The 26,574-nt window shown below is 42.2% G+C and overlaps 1 protein-coding gene across 1 annotated transcript in view; it reads right to left on the bottom strand.

Moving 5' to 3' along the window:
• Positions 1–26,574, bottom strand: part of LOC309561480 (myomegalin-like) — a 429,425-nt gene that overhangs the window by 182,561 nt on the left and 220,290 nt on the right. Inside the window, exons 14-17 of the mRNA XM_082265423.1 lie at positions 21,501–21,595; positions 14,815–14,931; positions 7,298–7,441; positions 5,685–5,797 (exon numbers count right to left, since the gene is read on the bottom strand). Coding sequence (XP_082121549.1) covers positions 5,685–5,797; positions 7,298–7,441; positions 14,815–14,931; positions 21,501–21,595 — 469 coding nt within the window. The remainder of the gene's footprint in view (positions 1–5,684; positions 5,798–7,297; positions 7,442–14,814; positions 14,932–21,500; positions 21,596–26,574) is intronic.

The following is a 26,574-nucleotide window of genomic DNA, read 5'->3' on the forward strand; positions in this document are numbered from 1 at the left end:
GTGGTCTACGTAAAAAACCTAGTTATGAATGTGGATAGACTATTAGTAATAAAAGGCATAGGAGAAGTGATGATGGACAAGGATCACATGTACAGTATATAACAGTGGGTTGTGATATACTTTTTTCCTTGTTCTGTTAAAGCTTTATAAGACAAATATCAATTAATGTGTTGTCAAATGCAGCTCATAGACATAATTTATTATCATGTTTTATCATAATTTAGTCCACCTCTCTTGTTTTAATACCCCCATGCTCCACAATGCTTGAATAAATAATTGGCCACCTGTAATAGTCAGGAAAAATGTATTTTACTCCTGTAAATGCCCTTTGTCAGCATACTTTTGTATTGAGTATTATTACACCTGTCATTATGCTTCTTCCAGATACACTATATCTTTAAGTTGGCTCTAGCAATAGAAAGAAATTTAAGTGCCTCAGAAGTAGGGAGTCCAGAACAACATACTCAAAGAGGTGCTGGGAAGCTGCACATGTAGTCAGACAAAGGAAAACTTCAAACAAGCTTAATAGCTTTGGCGAGGTGGCTCCCACACAGCAAGGCTTCCCTTAATGGGCAGCTGACAGAAACTCAAACCATAGAAATACAGAAAGGAGTGCAAGACCAAAACAGGATAAAAAAAAGTCCAAGATAATTTTAATTGCTGGTTAAAAAGTATCAGAATACCATTCAATAGGTCTCGTGGACAACAACCTCCATCACCCCTCCATCAAGTATACCAGAATAAACATAAAACATAGTCAAAATGATTAAGAATTATGTCTAAATATACATTGCAACAAAAATTGGGTTTGATGGCGCTCCCAGACACAATAACAAAGTCAATATGTGCTGCTCAGTCTCTTGAATCAAATAGGCAAATTTATTAAAAAGGCTTAAAAGATGCTACTAAAATGAAGTAATGCCAGCAGATGTCCAACAGTTCAACAGTCAGGTAATACCTTAAGTAGGGAGGACCCAGGAGCAAGATGGCAACGTCTGTCCAAATGGGGAGCCTTGCTGGTGAGGATCTTCGAGGGCCGTAAGAGGAGCGAGAGAATGAGAAGGGGGAGCAGGAACCCCAACCCTCGCAATCCGCTTCAGCCGCGAGGAACGATCGGACTGTGCGGCAGCGTAAAAATGAAAAGGAAGAGGCGTTGCCACCCACTTAAATTTTACTTAAATTGTCCTTTGTTTAGAGCCACAGGAGATCTGAAGAAGGGCTTTGCCTGAAACATGTTATCCCCTTTGATTTGTGGCCATCAATGTCCTTTTTGCCAGTAGACAGCTCACACGACGGTGTGCTGTCCCCGGACCAGTCAGGCAGCCTTTGTTCAAGCACCCTCGAGCGACGAGGCGGGCAGGTTCCAGTGAGCGCGTCCTTGTGAGTCAGCTGTGGGCGCCCGGTGACGTAATCACTTGGCGCCACTGCAGCTGTTCGAGAGCAGGAGTGGACGCTGCCGCACAGTCCGATCGTTCCTCGCGGCTGGAGCGGATTGCAAGGGTTGGGGTTCCTGCTCCCCCCTCCCCCTTCTCATTCTCTCGCTCCTCTTACGGCCCTCGAAGGTCCTCACCAGCAAGGCTCCCCATTTGGACAGACGTTGCCATCTTGCTCCTGGGTTCTCCCTACTTAAGGTATTACCTGACTGTTGAACTGTTGGACATCTGCTGGCATTACTTCATTTTAGTAGCATCTTTTAAGCCTTTTTAATAAATTTGCCTATTTGATTCAAGAGACTGAGCAGCACATATTGACTTTGTTATTGTGTCTGGGAGCGCCATCATACCCAATTTTTGTTGCAATATTTAATTCTCAGTTAGGATCTGGGTTTGGGTAGGCTGCAACCCGGACATGATTTTTTAGCTGATGGTGGATTTTTTGGTTACCATTTGTCCTTCCAACCCCATCTTTGAACTCTGGAAACCTGCTCCACAGTGCCAGGATTTTTGTACGTATTTGCTGTCTAAATATACATGCATATGATCATACCACAAATTCTAGAACATCACATAATACCAACAACCAAATTCTAACATAAACTTAATTTGTCTCAACTGAAGTTTGTGTTACAAATATTTTGTTATTATGTGATGTTCTAGGATGTGTGGTATATTCCCATATGCATGCATATTTTTCATAATTTTGACTGTTTTATGTTTACTTTGCCCTGATGAATGGGGAGTGGTGTTGACCCATAATGCATTGGCTCTTTTTATATGATTTTTTTTTAACCAGCAATTAAAATGATCTCGGACTATTATCTGGTTTTGGTTTGGATCTCCTTCCTGTATTTCTATTGCAAAAAAGTAGGGAGTGTCAATGTTGGCCACCAGTAAGACAAATATCCTATTGGTCCTATCCAGCAAAAAAGATAAAAACTGCTGAATTTTGAAACACTAACATGTACTACACTTAAGCTTTACGTTATTATGATCACATCAAATGCTGCTATAATTCAAGTTAATAATGATAAGAAAATGCTAGAATGTGGACCCATAATTAATATGTCAACATATCAGCGTGTCAGCTTTGCAAACAAACTTGCTGGGAAGGAATAGATTTACAGAAAGGGTGAAATATATTTTCTGAGAATGCTCTGCTAATGTTTTTCATAAGCACGGATCACATTGAGGGTTGCAGGAAAGAAAATCACTGGATTTTCCCATCAGGGTAGTCAGAGTTGATGGCGGAATCCCTCCAACGGAGCTATTGGGTGCTTCCAACAGGGGGCACAGAGAGCTGTCTCTGCCGGAAGAACATAATTAATATTGTTAGTGGCTATAACCACTGGCAATAATCGCATGCTAGAAATCTGACATGCTGGTTGTACCCAAGTTGATCAATGGACCGACTTGGGTACAATCAGCCTGCCCATACATGGATTGAATCTTGGCTGTTCCCTGCTGAAACAGCCAAGATTCAAACCATTTATGGCCGGTTTAAGAGACACAATGAATGGCTTGAAAACAAAGGATTAATGAGCCATCTTGGAGGTGCTAAAGGCTTTAAGTCCTGAGGGTTAAAATGTACCAGTTGAGCAACAACTGATTAAGCAATAAACTAATTGTAAGGTATTTTGGGACAATAGCAGAATATAGTATTATCAGTATAGTATGTGAGTTACATTGAATGCAATGTAACAATTAACTTCTTCTCATCCGCACTATAGCAGAAAGACGGCTACAGCGCAGATCTTAATTGCCGGGAGGGCGTCCATGTATGTCCTCCCGTGCATGAGCTGTCTGCATGCTCCCTGCAGAGCAGGCGTGGCTCGCTCTGTGATCAGTGAGTCCATGAGACTTGGCTGATCACGGATGCAGAGTAAGGGACTGATCCCGGCCCCTTACCACGTGATCAGCTGTCAGATAATGACAGCTGATCATGTGATGTAAAAAGCAGCTGGCGATCAGCTTTTCTTTTCTCCTCACGCTGTCAGAGAGACATCGATCGCCGGCTGCTGTCAGAGAGACATCGGTCCCGAAGAGGAGGAGCATCTGTGCCCACCAGTGACACCTACCAGTGCCCACCAGCGCCACCTATCAGTGCAGGTCAGTGCCACCTACCAGTGCCCACCAGTGCCAACTATCAATGTCCATCCGTGCCACCTATCAGTGCCAATCAGTACTGCCTATGAGTGTCACCTACCAGTGCCTATCATTGCCAATCAGTGCCACCTATTAGTGCCCATCAGTGCTTATGATTGCCACCTATCAGTGCTACCTATTAGTGCCACCTACTAGTGCCACCCATCAGTGCCACCTTATCAGTGCCCATCAGTTCCACCTTATCAGTGCCCATCAGTGTAGCCTATCAGTGCCCACCAGTGCAGCCTATCAGGGCCCATTAGTGCCGCCTCATTAGCGCACATTAATGAAGGAGAAAAATGTCCTGTTTGCAAAATTTTATAACAAACTAAAAAAACTGTTTGTTTCTCCAACATTTTTGGTCTTTTTTTGTTTGTTCAGCAAAAAATAAAAACCCCAGTAGTGATTAAATTGCAAAAAAAGAAAGCTCTATTTGTTTGAAAAAAATGATAAAATGTAATTTGGGTACAGTTTTGCATGACCGCACAATTGTCATTCAAAGTGCGACAGCGCTGAAAGCTGAGAATTGGCCTGGGGAGGAAGGGGGTTTAAGTGCCCAGTAGGCAAGTGGTTAAATACTTATACTTGAGGGGTGTCTGGAGGAAAGCATCCGCCCCCCCCCCCCCCAAAAAAAAAAATATAAAAAAAAACCTTGGGGACCTTGTTAATTTTGCCAAAAATGCATCCTAACATCCTCACCTTGGACTGGCAGCCTATTTTTCGGATTAAAATGCTACATTAAGGTTTAGTAATAGAATATTAGCTTTTAGTTTGAAAGAAAAGCATACAGCCATTAATATTGGTAAAGCATTCCAAACTTTAGTCTCTTTTACTGCAAGAACCCCTTCCTAAAATGATGGTAATTTTCTACACACAATTCATGTCCTTTATTTTATCCTTGGCATAAAATGTAAATTTACAAATCTTTAGGCTGGTATTCAATATATTAACCGCTTGCCGACCGCCGCACGACTATTTACGGCGGCGGTCAGCCCCTCACAGGCAAAGCGATGTAGGGCTACGTCGCTAGCCTGTGAGGCTCTAGGGAGCGAGCATGCGCCGCCTGAGGCGCGCTCCCGCGCGGTCACGGACTCTCCCGCACGTGTGCCCGGCGGACCCGATGTCCGCCGGTCACACGCGATCGTCCGTAAGAGAGGGAGAAAGGCAGGCGGCTAATGTAAACAAAGCCGCATGTCATTCTCCCCTGTGTGAGAATGGTGATCATACGGTTCTACTATGTAGGACCGTTGATCACTGTTCTTACACATCAAGCCACAGTCAATCACAGTTAGAAACACGCCCCTAGGGACACACTTAACCCCTCCCTCTCAAAAAAGTTAACCCCTTCACTGCCAGTGTCTTTTTTACAGTAACAGTGCATATGTATAGCACTGATTACTGTAGTAAGGTCACTGGTAACCCAAAAAGTGTAAAAAATGTCAGTCAAGGGTCCGATCTCTCCGCCCCAATGTCGCAGTCCCGCAAAAAAAAATCGCAGATCGCCGCCATTACGCGTTAAAAAAAAAAAACAACAAAAATGACAAAAATCTTTCACTTTGTTAGTAAACGCAATAACTTTTGCGCAAACCAATCAAAATACGCTTTTTGCGATTTTTTTTTACCAAACATATGGTAAAAAAAATTGGCATAAAATGTTAAAACATTTTGATTTTTACATTTTTTTTGGGGAATTTCATATAAAAAAATGTGAAAAATATTGTTATCTTTGCAAAATTTACGCACTTTTTTTGTTTATAGCGCATGATCAAAAAATCGCACAGGTGATCAAATACCACCAAAAGAAAGCTCTGTTTGTGGGAAAAAAGGACGTCAAATTCGTTTAGGTACAGCGTCGCACGACAGCGCAATTGTCCGTTAAAGTCACGCAGTGCCGAATCGCAAAATAGGCCCTGGTCAGGAAGGGGGTAAAATCTTCCGGGGCTTAAGTGGTTAAGGATGGTAATTATGCAACCATACTGGTATTCTAATCCTTAATTGCATGTAGAATTTTCTATTCTGTTTATTTCTAGCTGTTTGCAATGCATGAAACTGTCCCCAATAATTTACATGCAGCTTTAGAAGTGATTTATGCAGTGCACTTACCTGTCACAATCTGTGTGACATTCAATTAAGCAGCTGTAAATCTGCTTCTCGGTTTGCAGTACATCACTTAGTCTAGTTTTGTTTGCAATCAGTTCTTCAAATAGCTTGATGAGCTGTGAAGGACAAAGAAATATAATGCACGAGACATCAATGAACAAAGTAAATTCACAATGCCCTAACTCAAAACTCAATTTTTAAACGTTATATTTTTTTAAGTTTAGTCATACATTTTCTTTTAAAACAGCACAAGGGACAGTACTTGCTATCAATGCAAAGTGTTCCTAGTGCTGATGACTGCTACTTTAACTGAAATCCAAGGTCCTCTGTACCCCCCCCCCCACCCCAGCAGCCATAATATTCCAGTGCCGTGGGGGGTTAAAAGAAGTGGGACCTGTAACAGGCACTTATTAAGAGTGCCAACTATGCCTGCCCTTTCTGCTCCCTTCTTCATTCATAGAAGTTGTACTATAGCTTCCATGAAAAGCCCACTATGAATGGAGGATGGGCGGATGACTGCAATGTCTGCCTCTTCTATTCATAGAGTGCTTTTAATTCATGGAATCTATAGTACAGTTTGTATGAATGAAGGAGGGGGGTGGAAAGAGGGGGCATATTAGGCATTCTGTTTACCCCTGTAAGATTACGATTGCCAGGCTGGGGGTTCAGAGGACTTGGGATTTCCATTAAAGGAACAGCCACAGGCACAAGGAATACTATGGATTCATGGTAAGTAACTTTCCTTTGCTGATTTAAAAAAATTAAATCAAACTTAGGCTACCCAAATGTAAGGTAACAGGAAGGTAAACACAGGAGGCATAATTATTGTACATTGACAGAATTACGTTTAAAAAATATAAACAATAACTGCAAAACAAAAGAATAATAATTACACGTGTAATAAAAATCCACGATGGGAGAATGCAGGAGATTATAAAAAAATTCAGATAGTAGAATTTATAGCCATACAAATAATTCCTAGATCCTATCAATGTTTATGAAAGATGTTGATTGTCCAAAAATGTGATGGGAAGTATTAAATATTGCAGCTCAGACTCTATTCTAATTACATAATTGAATCCCATGTTGGCATTAAGTTTAGACAGATGTTAATCATTGAAGCAAAATGGGTAAGAGATGGTGTCAAATGCCCTTATCTACATTTAGGATGGTTGCTCTACTCTGATATAGATGGCCTTTTTCACACCTCTTTCCCTTTCCTTAAACTGTACAACAACTGGTAAGTCCTAACCTGCACAGTTTTACCTTCAATGCTGGGCCTTTTATTTTATTTAAATTGTTTTGCCTCCCCATTATACAGGCATTTTACATTCCCCACAGGACTGGACTGCATAAACTAAGGTCATTTTCTTAAGATTGGGTGCTGGGTCCTTCAGATGTACCAGTTTCTGGGCCAGCCATATACACAATGACTATAATATTTTGTGTCTTGCTTCTCCCCTCTGTTTGATGGTCCTGTGTTTTTGCTTGACCTTGTGCATATTTTATTAAAAGCCCAGTATGTTTGTTGTTATCATTTTAGCCCAGTATTGCAGAGCTGCCTATCACGACATTTTAGAAATGGAATGGGTACTAAATAAATATGTAGAACTTACTGTAGACACCTTATGAGTGTGCCTAAGTTTCTCATGGTTGGTACAGTACATGGAAGCCATTTTCTCTTTAGGACACAAAATGTGCTGATTGAAAAGCTCTACAACTGGTTTGTCCCCTCGATCAGCCAAGTTCATTTGAAGGTCCTTTGAATAAAAAAGTAGTTAGAAATAGAAGAAATAAAATCAGAAAAAAAACAAAAAACAAAAAAAAAAAAAAACATGACCCATTATCCACGTATTCTTTCCCCTATCCAACCACAACAGTTTTTTGTTTCAGTAATGAGCTGGTTTTACCGAGTCTGTTCGCACACATCCCGCATTTTGATTCAGAGCAGAAGATATTTTATACACAGTAGCAAATCTGAAAATGGATATTTTTATAAGTTTGAGAAATTAATTATGATTTTTTTTCCCTAATGCTGCTTTTATCTAATTAATGCAATCCCAGAAATGTACTGAAAATATAATTGCCTAATTCTTTGTTTGGCCTTTATATAGGATATGGCAGAGCTATAAAATCCAAAAACAAAGGTTTCTCCTTTGATGAGTATTTGTTTATTTCAATGGTACTTTGCAATGCAAACAGATACAAAGAATCTGATTAGATAATTACCGAATCATTCACAGAAAATGTAGATTAGTATCTTGAGCAAAAGAGCAGGTATCCCTGCATGTTACTATTTGTAAATTATTTTTCTCTACATCCTGCAGTTAAAATGGTTGTACAGTCAGAAGATAAAAAGCCTTCTGTGTGCAGCAGCCTGCTCAGCACCCCCTAATACTTACCTGAGCCCCATCTCAATCTAGCGATGTCCACGAGTCCATTGGCCATCCGGGACTCTCCCTCTTTATTGGATGAGACACAGCAGGGGTGCCATTGGCTCCCTGTAATGTTCCGGTACCTTTGGTACCCTAAATTACTCTTTTCACAAGTGTATGCGCCCCACCATTCTCTTTTGGAAAGGTGCGCATACACCTTTAAGACTGAAGCTGTCATCACTCAGCGCCGGACTAGATGGCTATTTAAAGCGCCGGTTCTCACTCACATGTGTTCGTTCAAACACCCTTACCTGGATGCTAACTTGGCTTGAAGCTTTCGTGCTTGCAAGCATACCTCGCTGACGGAACCTCGCTGCGCTGATCCCTGCATCCCGCTTCCGGATCATCCGCTCCTCCTGAACCAACCTTCGGCTGTATTGCTATTAGTGCTAAGTACCCCGCAGGGGAACCCTCTATAAACTTATACTAAGCTTACACTATCTAGCTCTGCATAGTAAAGACTATTTATCACATCTGCATATCTAGATTGCTAGCTCTTAAGACTACTGCTACTTATTCCTGCACTGGGTTGATCACTCTTGTATGTCCACCTGCTACTCTGTCATCTGCTACCATACATGATTGCTAAACCTACCTGCATCCATCTGCTACTGTCTTACCTTCAAGTGTCTGTCACCTACCACCTCCACTCAACCTGTCTCTTAAATCTTCATCACTGTGTTACTACATACATAAAGTCACTCTAGGAACCAGCTTGTTGAGTGTGTGTATTTACTAGCTGAATTAAGACCTTCCACACATGATGAGTCATTGAGGTTGGGAATGGTATCTCAGCATCTCTCTTACATGACTACTGAAGTGGAATATTTCTGCAGCTGAAAATCCACACCATACATGAAACGCAGGAGCGTTACAGATTGAACGAACCTACAAATGGATTCAGCAGAAATAACCACTCAGGTGACACAATTAAAACAGCAAGTAACTGCGTTAATACACGCACTTGCTGAATTAAAAGAAGACAATCAGGCTCTGTCGCAGCAGGTAATTAGACTGACACAACTTACCTCTGCTCAGTCCCCTGAACCCAAGATAAATCCCCCTTTGGTATTTACAGGCGATCGCAAAAAATTTCGCGAATTTAAAAAAGCATGTGAGTTACTTTTTTTGCTAAAACCTCGTACCTACCTTACTGATCACATTAAGGTTTGTACTATTATTTCTTACCTAACAGGCGATCCTCGAGCCTGGGCAGACTCTCTTTTTGAGAAAAGCGACCAGCTTCTCAACTCCTATGCCTTGTTCCTAGCAGAACTCACTAGCCTATATGATGATCCCAATAGGCAGAGTACTGCCGATCTTCAATTAAGATCCTTGAAACAAGGAAGGAGGCCTGTAGAAGACTTTGTCGCGGAATTCAAGAGATGGACCCTTGATTCAGAATGGAATGATGCATCTCTGAAAACCCAGTTTAAGCTTGGCCTATCAGAAGCCGTTAAGGATGAACTCGCCCGAGCGGATCTACCAAAAACCCTGGATGCATTAATACAACTCAGTATTACCATAGATAGAAGACTACGAGAAAGAAAGGCTGAGAAAATGGGAATGCCATTATCCGTTTCCTCTCGGATTCCGGCCGTTAACCCCGTTCCTATGGAGGTAGGAACCATACGCCCACCGCTATCAACTATGGAAAAAGCCAAAAGACGATATGAAAATCTCTGCTTGTACTGTGCATCCCCGGATCACAAGATAAATGTCTGTCCCCTAGTCAACAAAAGGAAGGGTGAGTGTTCACATGTCCTCCTAGGGGGATTGACAACTTCATTCACTAACCCTTACATTTTTGTTTGTTTGACATTACAGTGGGACCAGAACAGGATTACTACTAAGGCCATGATTGACACAGGATCTTGTGGAAATTATATTGATATATGTTTTGCTGCTTCAAATAAAATTCCTATTATTTCTAAACTTAAACCTGTCTCAGTAAGTCTTATTACCGGTGTTCCGTTATCCTCTGGTCCAATCACCGATCAGACACAAGCACTTCTAGTCACTATTAACGAGTCTCATAGGGAGACTACTACCTTCGATTTAATACCTTCACCCCACTTTCCCATTGTGTTGGGACTTCCCTGGTTACACACACACCAACCAACCATAGATTGGAAGGAACGGTCCTTGGCCTTCCTCTCTTGCTATTGCGAGGATACGTGTAACCTCCCGTCTTCCGGGAAGATTCTGTCTATGGTGACAGATGAGATTGCACCACTATGTTATCAGGATCTTTCTGAGGTTTTTCTTGAGAAAAATGCTCAAGCATTACCTCCTCATCGAGACTATGATTGTAGCATTGATCTACTCCCAAATAGCAAATTGCCGTTCGGTCATGTTTATCCTCTTTCACAGGATGAACTTTCCCATCTCAAAACCTATTTGGATGAGAATTTGGAAAAAGGTTTTATTAGACCTTCCACTTCTTCCACAGCAGCAGGACTCTTTTTTGTTCGCAATAAGGACTCAAGTCTCAGACCTATCATCGACTACAGGAAATTGAATGCTATCACAATAAAAGATCGCTATCCTCTACCGCTTATCCCTGAGCTCATTGAGCAGGTGCGTGGAGCTACCTATTTTTCAAAATTGGACCTGAAAGGAGCATACAATCTCATTCGAATCCGTGATGGAGACGAGTGGAAGACTGCATTCAGAACCAGATACGGATTGTTCGAATATCTTGTGATGCCATTCGGGCTATGCAACGCCCCTGCAGTTTTCCAACGATTTATAAACGATATTTTTAAAGACTTACTAGATGTCTGTGTTGTGGTATATCTGGACGATATACTTATATATTCACGATCCCTGTCTGAACACATAAGGCATGTAAGACTTGTACTATCGAGATTGCTTGCACATAACCTTTATGTGAAACTGAAGAAATGCTTGTTTCATAAAGACGAGGTACTCTTTCTAGGCTACATCATATCCAAAACAGGAATCGAGATGGACATGAGTAAAATATCCTGCATTCAGGATTGGCCTACACCAACCACACGCAAGGCGCTACAGCGATTCCTGGGATTTTCAAATTTCTACAGGAAGTTCATTAAAAACTTTTCTGCTATTGTGAGACCCCTCACACAGCTCACTAGCATAAAAAAAACATTCAAATGGTCAGAAGAAGCCAATAAAGCTTTTCACTTGTTAAAGACAAGGTTTACTTCCGCTCCCATATCACGCAATCCAGACCCATCCCTCCAATACATTCTGGAGGTAGATGCGTCAAACATGGCAGTAGGAGCAATACTCTCCCAACGACCAACCCACACTTCACCACTTCATCCAGTCGCCTTTTTTTCTAAATCCCTAAGCAGTCCCGAGATAAATTACCCCGTGGGTGAAAAGGAACTGCTTGCTATAAAATTGGCTCTGGAGAATTGGCGACATTTACTCGAAGGCACCCAATTACCAATAATAATATACACGGACCATAAAAACCTCCAATATCTTCAGACTAGCAAAACTCTCTCGCACCGACAGGTACGATGGTCACTATTCTTTCTAAGGTTTAACTTCCTAGTGACTTACACACCTGCAGATAAGAACAAAAAGGCGGATGCACTATCACGACTAACTGAAGAAAACTACATTGAAATCCCTTCCGTTCCTATAATACCTCACAAACGCATTATTGGAGTTGTCCGTTCCTTGAAGGAAGAGGTTTTGCATGGTATAAGTTTGGATTCACCCCCACCACAACTAAATACTGATGCAGAAGGCTTCCTCTACTACAACGACAAACTTTACATACCACCTACCCTACGCACCAAGATCTTGGAATTATCTCATGATGTGCCTATGGCAGGACATATGGGTATGACAAAGACTCTTAATTTGATTTCCCGGCAATTCTGGTGGCCTGACATGAAAACATCTATACAAAAATTCGTCTCTTCATGCAATGTCTGTGCCAGGTCCAAAATTGACACTACGAGACCATCCGGTCTACTATGCAGTCTACCAATACCCCAAACTCCATGGGAAGTTTTGTCCTTGGACTTCATCGTAGAATTGCCTCTTTCCAAAGGATTTAATACCATCTTGGTGTCAGTGGACCATCTGACAAAGATGGCACATTTCATTGCTATTCGCAGACTACCTTCGTCCAAACAAACGGCAGAACTCCTGATGAAACATGTCTTTAGATTACATGGTATCCCAAAAACTCTCCTGTCTGACCGTGGATCCCAATTTATTTCTAAGTTCTGGCAAGAACTATGTCACATACTACGGATCGAGCGGAAGCTCACTTCTCCTTACCATCCGCAGACCAACGGACAGACTGAAAGAGTCAACCAATGCATCGAGCAGTATTTACGTTGTTACACTTCTTACCAACAGGATGATTGGGTGGATCTTCTCCCTCTGGCAGAATTTGCCTACAACAACGCAACCCACAGTACAACCAAGCAGAGTCCGTTCTACTTGAACTATGGGTTTCATCCCTCTATTCTTCCACCACGCATCCTTCCTTCAAACAACCCAGTAGCCTCAGACTATCTTACCCAAATAAAGGATTCTCTGGGTTTATTAAATACTACCATTGCACACGCTCACAGTCAACAAAAGAAGTACTATGATCTTCACAGAAGACCTTCTCCACAGTACACTATCGGGGACCTCGTTTGGCTCTCAACAAAAAATTTAAGACTGAAGATCCCTTGCAAAAAGCTTGGACCTCTGTTCTTGGGACCTTTCCCAATCAAAAAACTTATTGGAAAAGCTGCAGTACAGCTTACATTGCCAATAGACCTAAAAATCCATCCCATTTTCCATGTGTCGCTACTGAAGCCCCATGTTCCGGACCAAGGAATAAGGCCTAATATTCCACCTCCGCCTCCTGTACAAGTTGAAGGTGGAGAAGAATACGAGATAAAAGAGATTCTGGATTCTCGTATCTACAGAAGAAGACTTCAGTACTTGGTTAGATGGAAGAACTATGGGCCCCAAGACGACACCTGGCTAAACACCTCTGAAATACATGCCCCTAGATTAATCCGCAATTTTCATGCGAGATACCCAGACAAACCAGCTCCAGAGGCATTCAGGAGCCGGCCTTAAGGGGGGGGTATTGTAATGTTCCGGTACCTTTGGTACCCTAAATTACTCTTTTCACAAGTGTATGCGCCCCACCATTCTCTTTTGGAAAGGTGCGCATACACCTTTAAGACTGAAGCTGTCATCACTCAGAGCCGGACTAGATGGCTATTTAAAGCGCCGGTTCTCACTCACATGTGTTCGTTCAAACACCCTTACCTGGATGCTAACTTGGCTTGAAGCTTTCGTGCTTGCAAGCATACCTCGCTGACGGAACCTCGCTGCGCTGATCCCTGCATCCCGCTTCCGGATCATCCGCTCCTCCTGAACCAACCTTCGGCTGTATTGCTATTAGTGCTAAGTACCCCACAGGGGAACCCTCTATAAACTTATACTAAGCTTACACTATCTAGCTCTGCATAGTAAAGACTATTTATCACATCTGCATATCTAGATTGCTAGCTCTTAAGACTACTGCTACTTATTCCTGCACTGGGTTGATCACTCTTGTATGTCCACCTGCTACTCTGTCATCTGCTACCATACATGATTGCTAAACCTACCTGCATCCATCTGCTACTGTCTTACCTTCAAGTGTCTGTCACCTACCACCTCCACTCAACCTGTCTCTTAAATCTTCATCACTGTGTTACTACATACATAAAGTCACTCTAGGAACCAGCTTGTTGAGTGTGTGTATTTACTAGCTGAATTAAGACCTTCCACACATGATGAGTCATTGAGGTTGGGAATGGTATCTCAGCATCTCTCTTACATGACTACTGAAGTGGAATATTTCTGCAGCTGAAAATCCACACCATACATGAAACGCAGGAGCGTTACACTCCCACAGCTGTCAATCAAAGTCAGTTAGCCAATCAGGAGATAGTGGGGGTGTAGCCAAACTGCAGCAGCTGCTTGCTGCGGGGGCACTAAACAGGAGGGAGGGGCTAGGAGCAGCAAAGTGGGACCCGAGAAGAGGAGGATCCAGGTTGCCGGTGCAAAACCAACTGCACAGAGGAGGGAAGTATAACATGTTTGTTATTTAAAAAAAAACGAGACTTTACAATCACATTAACATTCCAGTGCTATATGCTAGCACACCCCACAACACAAGTGTCCCCACACAGACAGAAAAGAGGGTGTACGCCCTGCCAGGTATGGTACTAAATGATTTTTACTGAGTTCCTTAGATCTAACTATAGTCCTTACAGGACTATAAAGTAATTTCTAAAAACCCTGCAAAACTGCCTGAATGCACTTTCTCTTTAAAAAAAAAAAGCTGTCACATCAACTGCTATCACCTAAAGTGCCATTAAAATGACAGTACAGATGGTGTGGTGGGAACCATTACTTACAGGTTTACGGATTTTGGAGAAACAATACAGAAAAAAATATTAATGTTATGGGGAGATAAAGAGTAATTTACTGGAAATGTACTTCAACGCATTCCTAAAAATGAAGGTTTTAATGTATCATTGCTATCATCAAAAATCTATGAACACCCATTTTACTGATCAAAAGCCATCTTTGTTATTCATTTTAGATAAGAATTTTAAATTTTATTTAAAAATGGCAAGAACGTCAACTTTTGGATATCAAAGAATGAAAACGTAATATTCTGTACAAATTACCTTAATTAAGTCTTCTTTTTTCTTAATGTTTCTAGTGCAAGTATCTATATCCGCTGCCTGATCCCGCAATTGTTCGTTTTGTTTCATGATGATAGATTGAAGAGCAGAAACTTCCAGCTGTTTAAACAAGATTTTTGCTCTAATTTTAATAATTTGAACCTAAATAATACAGTAAACTATTTCAGAATGTAAAGAAACATCACAATTTAAAGGTGATAGCATTTTAAGTTGACAGAGTCACAATTTCCAAGACATGAGTCTTTCCGCTTTTTTGGAAAAAAAAAAAAGAGGGGAGTGTTTGCAAGGTAATGTTCAGAGATAGAAAGAAAATAAAGAAATTAGGATAAAGAAAGAAAAAGGGTATCCATCGTGACAGTGATGGATAACATAATGGATTCCTATGAAAACGGCAGAATTGGGGGGCTCAAAAATCAAGAAACTGATAGTGGGCCAATACAAGTACCAAATTTTACGAAGAAACAAAAAGCAAATGTGTAAGATTGCAATATGATTGAGTGAAATGTATGGAGCAAGTGAAACCTACATTTTGTAATTTGGATCCTATACATCAAGGGTCTCCAAACTTTCTAAGCCAAGGGCCAGTTTACTATACTTCAGGCTTTAGGGGGGGCGGACTGTGGCCAGCAGGTGTAGAAAATGCCCTGGCAACAGTGCCCCATCATTGGCTTTAATGGAAGAATAGTGCCCCATTGTTGATATCAATGAGAAGAATAGTGCATCATTGATGGTGTCAGTAGAGGCAATGGCGCTCTATCATTGGTGTCAGTGGGTGAAATAATGCCCCAAGGGCCAGATAAAGGCAAGCAAAGGGCCATAGTTTGGAGACAACTGCTATAGATGATACATCTTCATTGTTCTCATGGGATAAGATTTAGCATATAACAGCTATCATTACATGACTCAGGAATCAATGTGAGGAATTTTATAAATTTTGGTAAGGGCCAGTTGACACTACATAAATGCAGTCCAGATGCATTCCAGGTGCTTTTCTACATGCACTTTTTTAATGCGTTTTGGTGCGTTTTTGATTCAATCCAGTGCATTTTCCCCCCTATTTTAAACCTAAAATAAGGATATGTGTGCTCCAGTGCATGTTTCAGTACAGTCCAGTGCAGAAAAAATGCAGCACGTTCTATTTTTTTTTTCTGGAACTGAACGCACTGGTGTGAACTATGCCATATAACTTGCTATCCATGCGTTTTGATGTAGAAAAAAAAAATGCACTGGACAGCATGTGGTGTGAACTGGCCGTAAATGTTTAGCATAAACCAGGTTTGTCGGCTGTCCTATTAATTTAAGGACATTCTGCAAAAAATGCAGACAGTTTTGGCTTTTTATAAAGTCTGTAAAAAAAAGTATCAGTGGATTATTTCTGTACATTTCTGTACATGACCAAAAATGAAAATGATTTGCTGTTGCATTAAACATAGTATGGAGTTGTCAATCTGTTGCAAGGCCTGTACATTAGGATGCCAACCTTGCCAGACACTGTACTTGTCACACCAAAAGCTGATCTCTCAGGAAGCTCATTCTTGAGCTAAACTGACATTTAGAGTTTTATAACTGCAGCAGTAGGTGTTAAATTATTTCCTAGCAATACTGAAAATTTTAACTATAAGCATCTTAAATAAAAAAAAAAAAAAGATTGATATATACAGTATAGGGGATGCGCCATCAATTTTTTTATAGCCATCTAAAAATATTACATTAGAGGTTAAAGGGTCAGAAAGTTCTGCTCATCCTTGTGCATTTGTGATGCTGTAAATGCATATAAAATAGTATGACCCTCCCAAAGCATATTTTCTCCTAGACAGTGATCACCAGAACAAGCTTACCCATTGGAAATGTTCCTTCACCTCTTGTTCCTGTGACAACTCAAATACTGAGCCTTTCCCATCACTTTCTGTACTGGAGACAGTGGTCACCAGGACCAATAGCTAGTTTAAAGTGGAGTTTCGGCCTCAAATACCTTTTTTAACTAAAAATACCCCTATAAAACTAATCCATCGCCTTTTACAGAACCGCTATTCTCATACTTACAAGGTGTACAGTATTGGATTTTAGTCAAAATCTTATTTTTAAAAACGCTGTCTGGGCGAGGCCATCTTAGACGTGAGCATCTGAAGCCTCAGTGTAATCTGCTGTGTCCTTCTTCCTGATTCCAGGGAGTGTTCTGGGAGTTCTTCCTGATTCCAGCCTCCTGGGAGCGATGACAAACAGCTCCCAGGATGCAATGCAAAAGCGGAAGTGATGTCGGTGGCCGTGGCCACAGAGGGGGGAGAAGGAGGAAGTACAATCAAAAATGCCCTGAAAATAAGGTAAGGGACCCCCAAAAAAAATTGAAAATGCCCAATTGTTGATCAGCATAGCGAGCACTCCAGGAATCAATTAAGTTGCAAAATAGGCCGGAACTCCACTTTAAATCTTCCCAGTGGGGTGGGGGGGGGGGTCAAGGTCAGCAGTAAAAACCTTACAGAGGTTTTGCCTTTCACATTTTAAAATCTAAAACTAAAAAATGTTTTGGCTTCATAACTTTAAAGCCCAAATTCTAGCAAAAATGATTTATTTTGCTTCAGATACAGCAGAGTAGGGTTTAGAGCTTTGCCTGTTTTTTATTGCCGTCTGTGTCCTAGACTTTTAACTTTTCCCTGCTTTATCCCACACATTAAAAATGGCTGTAGATAGGCTATAAGGCAAAGAAGCATTAAGGATTATGTCAATCCAAAACTAACGGCTCCGTTATTTATTTTTAGTAATTTGTGGCTATTGTTAATATATGGTCCCCTTAGCAGGAGTGTAAGAGACTAGGATGCTGCAGTATCCTGTGTGTTATGAGATTAGTTCCGGGAATGCTGCGGTTCGTGCTTCGGCGGTGCTCTGATGGGCGGGACTTGAGTAGTGTAGCCAATTGGAGTTCAGAGCCACAGGCCAGTTTGGCCGATAAATTGTGCTAGGTATGTGTAATCTCCACCACCTGCTGAAGAAGTCATCGCCCTGCGCGCCGACATAACGGGACCAGGGGGCGGCGGAGCCTAGCTGCTGACGTCGCATCCTCTCCTGATTCACGGAAACTGCTGCTGTATTTGCACTATTGAGTGCTTTTTCTTGTAAGTGGATTCATGTAATAAATTGCTTAATATCAATCTAGCAGAGAGCATTAGATCTTTCTCCCATTCTCTCCTTACCTGGTCCTTTATGTGTGGGTGTATGTGCCATTGGATCCCGGATGTCTCATTGTGAGACCCTGCTGACCATCCATTACACCCCTGTGGGGAACTGCTACATCTGGCCCTGGGTGACTCCTGGGTCAGAAATTAAGGTGAGAGGCTATAATTTAGTGGTAGCGGATTGGAGCACGCTCACGGAGGTGATTGACGTTTTGGGATTTCAACATCACTTTGTCACATGGACTTTTTTCCTAGCACATATATGTTTATGGGACTATTTGAGTTTTTTACTCTCAGATTTTTATTTATTTGGCACTCATTTATGGTCTAGCACAGCACATTCTTGGTTTTGACATACAGTAACAGAAACTAAAGAGAGGTTCTAATCCTTACACATTTTATCCATAACAAACATAAACATAACATAACTTTAAAGTGATACTTAACCCTTTTTTTTCAAAAGAGGAGTGACAAGGAGAGCAGGCAAGTGTTTAGGGATATAAGGGTACCTTAAAGTGTGTGTAACCTTTACAAAAAATTCCCTGCCAGCCCCTCCCTTTTATGCAGCCATAACACACAGTGTAAGTGTTTGTTGAAAACAAAGCATGTAAATACCCTCTTTCAGATCTCTTCAGGCCCGTCATGTGACTCCCGGGCGCTCTTCTACTCCACCTACGGGCTACAGTGGGAGGGACCAAGATCTCCCTCTGACGTCAGCCAGGGAGGTCTCACATGACCGCTGTGCTGCCGCTCAACCACTCCCACTGTACCCCTTTGATGGGGGAGGAGAGCGGGCGGGAGTCATGTGACCAGCCTGAAGAGATCTAAAAAAAAAGGTAGTTGCAGGTTTCGTTTTCAACAAACACTTACACTGTGTGTTATGGCTACATAAAAGAGAGGGGCTGGCAGTGAATTTTTTAACAGTTTACTTTTATACTCATTGAAGCAGGAGGTGAGGGGGCAGAGACTGCTCGCACACACAGGAGCTGACAGGCAGAGAGGGAGGGGGAGAGAGGAGAGCTGCAGATGACAGAGGCACATAAACTGACCACGGTAATCAGGGCTCAGCAGCCATGATTACTGTGGTCAGTACACCAAGGGGGACACAGGAACTGGCAGGATCAGTCAGGTTTTTTACAGCTTAGAAAGGGGCTGATTGCTATAAGGGAACAGGAGCTTTTTTAGATTTATTTATTTATTTTTTAGGGTTACAACCACTTTAATGCTGGGAATGCATTAAGGTAAAAAAGCCTAGCCTTTAAATCATCCTTAATACTTTCACAACAATGAGGCCATTTTTGCGCACCTTAACTTCTTCCCATCCGCGCTACAGCCTATATACGGCTGCAGCGCGGACTCGAATTTTCGGGAGGCCGTTTTTTAACGGCCTCCCAGTGACACGCCCCCAGCGCGCGCGCTGCGGGGAAAATCTGTGATCACAGATCGTGGTGAATGGCCAATCACAGCGGCCATTCACCACGTGATCGGGCCGTCCAATGAGCGATGATCTCATATGTAAACATATGAGATCATCTCTCATCGCCGGCGCTCCTTCCTCACACGGAGCCTGCAGTGTGAGGAAGGAGGGGGAGCCTCATAGCGCCGGGGACACAGGAGAATGTAATCAGGGCACCGATCACCAGTGCCCTGATTACTGAAGGTAAAAACACACACACAGTGCCCCCCATCAGTGCCCACAGTGCCCGCCATCAGTGCCCCCCATCAATGCCCACAATCAGTGCCCATAGTGCTGCTAGTCAGTGCCCATCACCTAGGCACTGATGAGCACTGACTGGCAGCACTATGGGCACTGAGTGTGGGCACTGATGGTGCTGCCCATCAGTGCCGCTCATCAGTGCCACCCATCAGTGTCCAGTGCCATCCGCCAGTGCCCATCAGTGCCGCCTATCAGTGCCCGTCAGTGCTGCCCGTCAGTGCCGCCTCTCAGTGCCCAGCAGTGCCACCTCTCAGTGCCCAGTGTGCCACCTCTCAGTGCCCAGCAGTGCCACCTATCAGTGCCGCCTATCAGTGCTCATCAGTGCCGCCTCTCAGTGCCGCCTATCAATGCCGCCTATCAGTGCTCATCAGTGCGGCATATTAGTACCTCCTCATCAGTGCCCATAAGTGCCACCTCATCAGTGCCCATAAGTGCCACCTCATCAGTGCCCATCAGTGCAGCCTATCAGTTCCCATCAGTGCCGCCTCATCAGCGCACATCAGTGAAGGAGAAAAATTTATTTTCAAAATTTACTCGCAGAAAATAAGAAAAACTTTTTTTTTTTTTTTCAAAATTTTCTGTCTTTATTCTTTTTTTTTTGTAAAAAATAAAAAACCAAGAGGTGATTACATACCACCAAAAGAAAGCTCTATTTGTGTGAAAAAAATGATAAAAATTTCATATGGGTACAGTGTAGCATGACCGCGCAATTGTCAGTCAAAGTGTGACAGCGCTGAAAGCTGAAAATTGGCCTGGATGGGAAGGGGGTTTAAGTGCACAGTAGGCAAGCGGTTAAAGTGCACATTTTATTCCTAAAGATGTATTAAACCCCTAAAACCTTATACAATTTCTAAAAGCGGAGACCCTGTAGAATAAAATGGTGGCAGTTGCAATTTTTTATGTCACACAATGCCTGTGATACTGTTTAGAGTTAATAGTGAATAGCAGCCCTAGAACAACTGCTCTTACTCCACTGTACCTTGCAATACCTAATATGTATGGCTCTGTCATTTTCAAATGCATTCGTACCCGACACGTGTGTTTTTATTTATATCTGTGTGTACATGGGGGTGGGGATAAAACAACAGTTTAACCCTTTTGTTGCCATATCTAGTTTTGTGTTTTTCTTTGCACTTCTTAAAGGAGAAGACTCATTTGACTGTACTTTTCCTATGGATCACAGGAATGCACTTAGGTCTGCACTTTTGTGAACCTTTTACAGCCAACAGAGGGCTAAAGTCCATAGTTGGCTGCCATCACTTAGCCGGTCTAGGCTCTGGTGAGATTCCAACTTTAATGTCAGGATCCGACCACCTAGGCGAGTATGAATGTTTGTTTTTTTAAACCTACAATGTCTCCCCTGTGCTCCACTGAAGCTAATGGAGGACAGGTACAGTATGTTGCAATGCCTATGGAAGTCATTGGGTTGGTGTAAATCACTTTTACTAGAAAGAAAGCATCATATGCAAATCGAAGCTCATAGTTTTGACTTTTTGAATAAAACAGTGTATATACAAAAGTAACAATATTACCTTGTATGTTTCTAGCTCATATCAGAAACTGTGTTTATAAGTACTGTGTCCCACAGTCTGTTTTTTTTAACAGCAGCAGATATAACAGCTGCTAAATTAACAAAGCAACTCCGACTGAATTTCCAGACAAGGCAAGGGGGGAAAGCGGCAGCAGGGCAAAAGAACAGAGAGCACTAGACACGCTCTGTCCGCACAAATAGTTAACAAAATAAATGCACCTCACCAACAAACACACAAAAAGTAAAATACCTGATACTCTCTCATTTTTCGTAACACAATTCTTAAGTCTTCTTGGGATCTAACAAGATCTGTCCTCAGGCTTTCTGTTCTTTCATTTTCACTCTCTTTTAAAAAGAAAACATATCCATCAGGTGTTCAAACATTTTAATAAAAAAATATCTAAATGGTATGCAGACACCATGCCCTAGCCACCAAAACAAAAAAAAAACAAAAGAAAACTTTTATTAATGACTAAAATCCCACTGCATATACAGCACTATACCTCTAGATGTGTGCATTACAAATTAGCGACCCATCTCTTGCTCTAGGTCTGTATTTATTATACAACCTTTTATTATAATCTAGTCTCTTGAGGAAACTTTTTAAAGAGAATAGTGTTTGCAACCATAAACATTTTCATAGTTCTCCATCACTAAATGATAAAGTGCTAGTGATTCTCACTCCCATACCACAGCATGTTTGCTATACAAGTGGCTTCTTGGAAAAGTGTAGTAAAAATAACATTATGTCCAGTTTCACACAACATCACGGCAAACAGTGCTTTCACAATGACCCCAGTCTCATTGCACAGTTCTGCCTATAGGAGATTCTTTCTGGCCTTACCTGCCCCCTCTATGCTGACCATGGGCAAAGCTGTCCATCTCTCCAGTATTATAACTACTACACTATTTATATCTGTGATACCAATAGTTTAAAAATCAACAATACAGAGCCAAAATTACAGATGTTCTTTATTTTATACAGGATTACTTGCATATCTTTCCAGCAACCCTGTCATCCATGAAACCATCACAAATAACTGAAGAGTCTAGATATAAACTATAAAGAACGTATTTTGAAATTCATTCATAGCTTTATAAAAGTTGAACACATCTTTAAAGCTGAAATTCAGGCAGATATAACTGAGACTATTCAATGCAGTGATCCATTTACAAAAGAAAATAACAGGAATTAGTGTAGTTTCACACTACTGCACTGCAGTTTGGCCGTAATGCAGGTGTATCCAAAGTTTTTGTGCAGTTAACCTGCAGTTTCCTAAAGACTTTCTTTGAGATCATGCGTTTTAGTGCATTTTCTGAAAGTGCACCAAAACTCCTGCATGCTGCATCTTTAATGAATTTTCAGAAAACGCACCAAAAACTCGCAATCTAATAGCCTATGGGAAACTGCAAGTTAACTGAACGAAAACTGCTGGTAAACCTGTGCTACAGCCAAATCCCAGCACAGCAGCATGAAACCGGCTTTTTGTGCTCACAGTAAAATTGTTTTACTGGATTGAATCAGTTCTGTTAGTCAGACAGATATTACCCCATCCACTGCCATTATGCACAGTTTTGTAGAAAAGCGGTAGTAAAAGTGGAGTATAGGACAGATTATTATTAAGGGACACATGATCAATTCTGAAACATGAGGGACATCCAAAAGCAGTCGAAAGACCCAACAGGCACTCACTGATCCAGTGGAATGTGCCTGGACAGGTTAATGTGGAACCTAACCTGTAAGCCTATAGGATTGAATGATGAATTGCCTTAGCCACCTAGCAATGTTGAAACAAAAGGCATACTGCCCCTTTTGGGGACCTTCTAGAATGACAAAAAAGGAGTCAGTCTGTCAGAAAGCCATAACTGAAAGATGAACATCTTGCACCACATCCAAACAATAGGGGGTGGCTTCTTGGGATGCACTGGAGAAGGAAGAAAGATGGAAGCACAATGTCCTGATTGACATGAAAGAGGAAACCCACCTTAGCAAGAAAGAATGCTTTAGGCTGCCAGAGGACTTGTCTCTGTGAAGCACCAAAGGAAATTCTTTACAAAACAAAGCTGCTAACTCAGAAACACGTCTTGCAGAGGTGATTGCAAGAAGAATGGTTGTGAGTGAAAGTAGACAACAATATTCAGATGGGTGCAAAGGGAGTATTTGAAGAACCGACAGAACCATGTTTAGACCCCATGGAGACACAGATGTACAGTTGGAACTATGGACAATTTTGTACCCTATGCAAAGGATTTTACTAAGATTTGAGATGTAAGTGGTCTATGAAAAAGCCCAGACTGGAAAAAGGGAAGGGTGTGTCCTATGGGGAACTTGGATAGAATTTGCAAGTTTTAACACCATGCCAAATATGCTTTTTAGCTGCAAGGGTAGACTTTGAAAAATTGATTCAGCCAGGCCCTATCTTTTAGGATATGGGCTTCAACAGCCATGCCTTTAAAATCAGCGACCACACAGCAGCATGGTAATCTGATCCTTGGAAAGAAGATACTGGCAATACGGGAGAGCTTATGGAAAGTTCAACAGAAATCTGAGGAGATACGAGTACCGCATTCACCTAGAACAATCTGATTTGATGAGTATCACCAGAATGCCCTCCATTTCAATTCACTGAGGCATTCATTGCCAAGGCTAGAGGGTCCATGGACCTGAAGACAAACTCATTCTGTTTGTTGTTGAATCTGGAAGCCAGGAACCATATGGCCAGCGCTAACCACTTGTGACAGGGGTCTTGAAAAACCTCTGGGTGGAGAGACCGTTTCCCATGGTCCAGATGTAGATGTGTAACTGTCAATTTTCCACATGGCGAACGGGACCAGGACTAATATATAAAGTCCCGCCCACAGAATCTGGTCAGCCTATTATCTAGCTGCAAGACTTCTGGTTCCTCCCTATTGGTTGATGTTCCTCTGGATCAACTGTGTGTATAGGAGTATGTATATGGGATTGTATGATTTATTTTTTCCTAAATTGGGTACTGCAACGTAAAACACTTGGAGGAGTGAATAATTTGTCAGGTTTAGACCAGTCACCACATAAAACAGGTTTTAAATGGCAAGTGCACTGGGGAGATTTTAGCAGGTTTAGGACTTTCGAGGGTGCCCACATGGGTAATGTTGGAGAATGCACGTCACTTCAGCTCCAGACAGGTAAGCACTGAGGCAAAAAGGACTGAAATTGTATCCCTAAGCCAAGGAGTTCACCATATTGAGGTTCCTCGGGCACATAACCATTTAAAAAGGATAAATTACACTCGTTATCCTCAGTCGAGTGTACAGAGACAGCTGCACGCAAATGCAAATTCTGAAGGAGAATGTGAAAAATAATGCTTATGCCCCCAGATCCTTGGCCAGGGACACTGCAAGCTGCCCCAGAGCTGTTAGTGGATTAAGAGTTGGGAAAGCCTGCAGGAACACTACCTCTGTGCCTATGATTCAAGAAGGGGTTCATCAGTGGGTGTACTGAGGGCCTGGACCTATAAAAAAATTTGTAGCTAAATCACACAATACACCCAGTGTTTGGAGAGTACCCGAGCATAGACAAGGACCCTAGGGTCATGGTACAGCTGATCCCGCATCTTCAGTGAGGTGGGATCTGGGTACAGTTTCCAAGGCTACGCCAAGAATCAGTAAATTCTGAAAAACACAAAAAAAGCGCTCTCTTGGCTCTGCAGTAAACAGAGGAGCTTTATTAAAGAAACCGTTTTTTGAGGAAAAGAGTCTAGTGGAAAAGAGTTTGCTTCTCTTAGAGAGAGAATATGTTCATTTTTCCTAACACACTAGTATAAAACTGGAGCATGATGGGAGAGAGAGGAGTTATATGTAGCATCCTCCTAGATAGGTGCTAGACATGTAAATATAGTTTACTCTGTCTGCTTATCAGGGGAGCCTGATTGTTAGTTTTGCCTGTTGCATGTGTCCATGTGTGATTCATCTGGTCTGAGGGAGTGTCCCCACTGTGTCCAATAGGGAGGCCTGTTGGACAGTGGAAGAAACCCATCCAGTGACACACAGGCTTTTGTAGCTGTCCCAGTGGGTTGGCACAGACAGTGGTGCATCCTGGGATAGGATAAAAAGCCAAGGGCACATGTGGCAGGGGGTCTTTGGGTGGGAAGGAAAGTCCCAGAAGGAGGGTACAGTGGATGCTGACAAGTGAAGTTTGGAGGCAACAGTGACTCTGGAAAAACAGTATCCTTGAGTACAGAGGAATTTGCCCGGGGGTCTGCCAGGAAGGGGACCACACCAGAAGTTAGCAGAAGTTAGAAGTCAGCAGACGGGTGTCAGCACACAGGCATTGAGAGAAAGGGGGTGCCAGTTTCAGAACCCTGAAGAGAATACTTACACAGGAACATTTAAACTACCTTCATTTAGTGGCAAAGCGAAGCAGCGGCCTTGCCGCATTCTACAGTAAGCTGTACCTCAGATTGTGAATAGTTAATAGTTGGAGTATCCCACTCATCACTTCTCATATCCAAGTTCTCAATAAAAACACAAAAACCAACATCCCCTGGATTGATTATTGACTGAGCCAAGAACTTTTAATGTTGTTATCTGCTGTCCATTGCTAAGGGTAACCCAGGGGAATCCAGAAGGTGTAATTCTCAGCAGTCCTCTAGGGGGCAGTGCTACATATATATGGCTGACTAACAGCTTTGTTTGCTAGTGTCCAATCTCCTGTAGAAAGTAGTATAACCTCTCATCTCTGAATTGATCCTGTGTTCCTTAATAAACAAAAAAATACATTTTATTACATGCAACATTTGGATATCAGTCTCTTGTAATTCCATGCAAAATACTACTTAGAAGCACAGTAAGGTAATGGGCCCTTAATGCATTGTACAGTGATACTCATCTAAGACTGCAAGTTCATTAGAGAGAGCAGAACTGTGGCACCTTCCGTGTACTGGTGGTCCTTTATTGGTCAGTCCCAGGTTCAGGTTTAATTGTTGAACTGCAGGATAGTCTAAAAGGTCTAGAACAGCCTTTCTCAACCAGTGTGCCACCAATGGTCCTAAGGTGTGCCGCGGAACTATGGGAGAGAAGGGCTGTCAGATGAGCCTGATCTCTTGATCCCTGCCGAACTGTATATCGGTACGGGGGGGGGGGGGGGGAGCTCAGTCAGCTTCAAAAGTGAAAGTAAAGGGAGGAGGAGTGTGCTGTGCTCTCTGGCATTTGGCAGGCAGTAAAGAGGCAATATGTTGCCTCCTCACCGCCTGTTTTAAGCCTGTAAATGCAGCATCACTACACGCAACTGTGCAGTGCACACAGTTGCGGGTAGTTGCAGTGCAGCTGCAGTGCAGCTCCATACA

Source organism: Pelophylax lessonae, assembly GCF_965119305.1.
Source record: "Pelophylax lessonae genome assembly, chromosome: 8".
Taxonomy (NCBI): Eukaryota; Metazoa; Chordata; class Amphibia; order Anura; family Ranidae; genus Pelophylax; species Pelophylax lessonae.